Below are 1,468 nucleotides of genomic sequence, written 5' to 3'. Positions count from 1 at the left end.
TCAAATAGAGGTTTTGCTGACATCAGGGATCATTTCGGAGAGCTCACGAACCGTCATTCTTCGATCTGAGAGCATCACTTCCTCCACTTTTGCGACTGTTTCGTCAGAAATAGACGGCCGTCCGGAACGCTCCTCATCATTGACGTCAGTACGCCCGTTCTTGAACTCTCTGCACCATTTGCGCATGTGTTGTACGCTCATACACTTGTCTTCATAGATTTCGCATAGCTGGGTATGTATTTCTACCGGCGCAATGTTTTTTGCAGACAGGAAACGGATCACTGAGCGCAGCTCACACCTGGCGGACGAAGCGAGGGGGAGATCCATCACGTACGGTTCGAAAGCCAAGACTGTGCTCCACAGGTAGCTCGCTAGGGAGGGGAGTTGGAGTGGGGGAACCAAGGTACACTACAGAATCGCGGGATTCACCGTAACAGCCCTTTTCAGGAGTGTAGCGCCATGGAAACCTTAATTTACCAAAGGAACAGCCCTTTCCAGAACTCATCTCTGGCACGCTGTTGTGAATCGTGATTTTCCGTTCTCGAAACTCGCTTTCTCCTTGAAAATTATAGATAATTTTAAAGTAGGATATGGTTTCCTGTGTACAATTTTATTTATAATCGTAACAACTTATCAGGTGTTACTCTTTTAATAAAAGTCCACTTTTAATCTTCTGTACATGAGGCTTTCTGAGTATGCGCTTTTGATATGGCCTTGAGCTGTTCCATCGATGCGGTCTTGATCCCCTCAATCGTGGCAAAACTTCGTCCTTTCATGGGTCTTTTCTGTTTTGGGAACAGGAAAAAGTCGCAGGGGACCATGTCCACTGAATACGATGGAAGCATGATTATGTTGTTTATTATTGGCCATAAAATCACGAATAAGCAACGATATGTGAGCAGGGGCATTATCGTGATGCAAAAGCCATGCACTCCCAATATACTTTATTGTATATTAGAGTAGTCCTCATACTCCTGACTTAGAATTTTTCACTGGTAACATACAATATTCACCAAGCCTGCTGCGTATATGTGATGTTGATAAATATTTGGTTGCGGGGACGTGACATACTCATTTATGTTAAGTCGTCTTCTGTAAAAAAAAGTTTGGAGTTGAAATTATTTTGCATTACACTTCTTTTAACCAACCAAATATCAAGAAAAGAATCTTTTTTAGGGTGCTAACCAATAGAATTTAGAATTTCAACCTCAAAATTAAATAGAGGCAATTCCCATCCGAAAAATAAAATAAATCCATTCAATTTGTTTGGCAAAAACCTTCATTTTTAGGGGTCATTCATAAAATACGCGTTACTTTTGAAGGGACGGGAGTAGAGTCATTCAAAGTATCATTGTCCATTTTACATATAATGAAAAAAGCATCGAGGAGGGGGTGGACTGGATGTAGATTTTCTGAAATATGTACAGTAGACTCTACGTCACTTCACGCTACGACACTTCCTGTTTCC

At 41.6% G+C, this 1,468-nt stretch overlaps 1 protein-coding gene across 1 annotated transcript; it reads right to left on the bottom strand.

The window, feature by feature from the left end:
• Positions 1 to 327, bottom strand: LOC117181532 (protein GVQW3-like). The gene has a single exon (XM_033374319.1). It carries the CDS (start codon positions 325 to 327, stop codon positions 1 to 3), a length of 327 nt encoding a protein of 108 aa, XP_033230210.1.
• Between the last annotated feature and the right edge of the window lie 1,141 nt (positions 328 to 1,468).

The sequence above is a fragment of the Belonocnema kinseyi genome, chromosome 1 (assembly GCF_010883055.1).
Source record: "Belonocnema kinseyi isolate 2016_QV_RU_SX_M_011 chromosome 1, B_treatae_v1, whole genome shotgun sequence".
Taxonomy (NCBI): domain Eukaryota; kingdom Metazoa; phylum Arthropoda; class Insecta; order Hymenoptera; family Cynipidae; genus Belonocnema; species Belonocnema kinseyi.
This window is presented reverse-complemented; position numbering and strand designations above follow the sequence as displayed.

What these genes read in the sequence shown, in the direction of transcription:
- LOC117181532 (XM_033374319.1), bottom strand. Translation starts at nt 327, where the DNA reads ATGGATCTCCCCCTCGCTTCGTCCGCCAGGTGTGAGCTGCGCTCAGTG.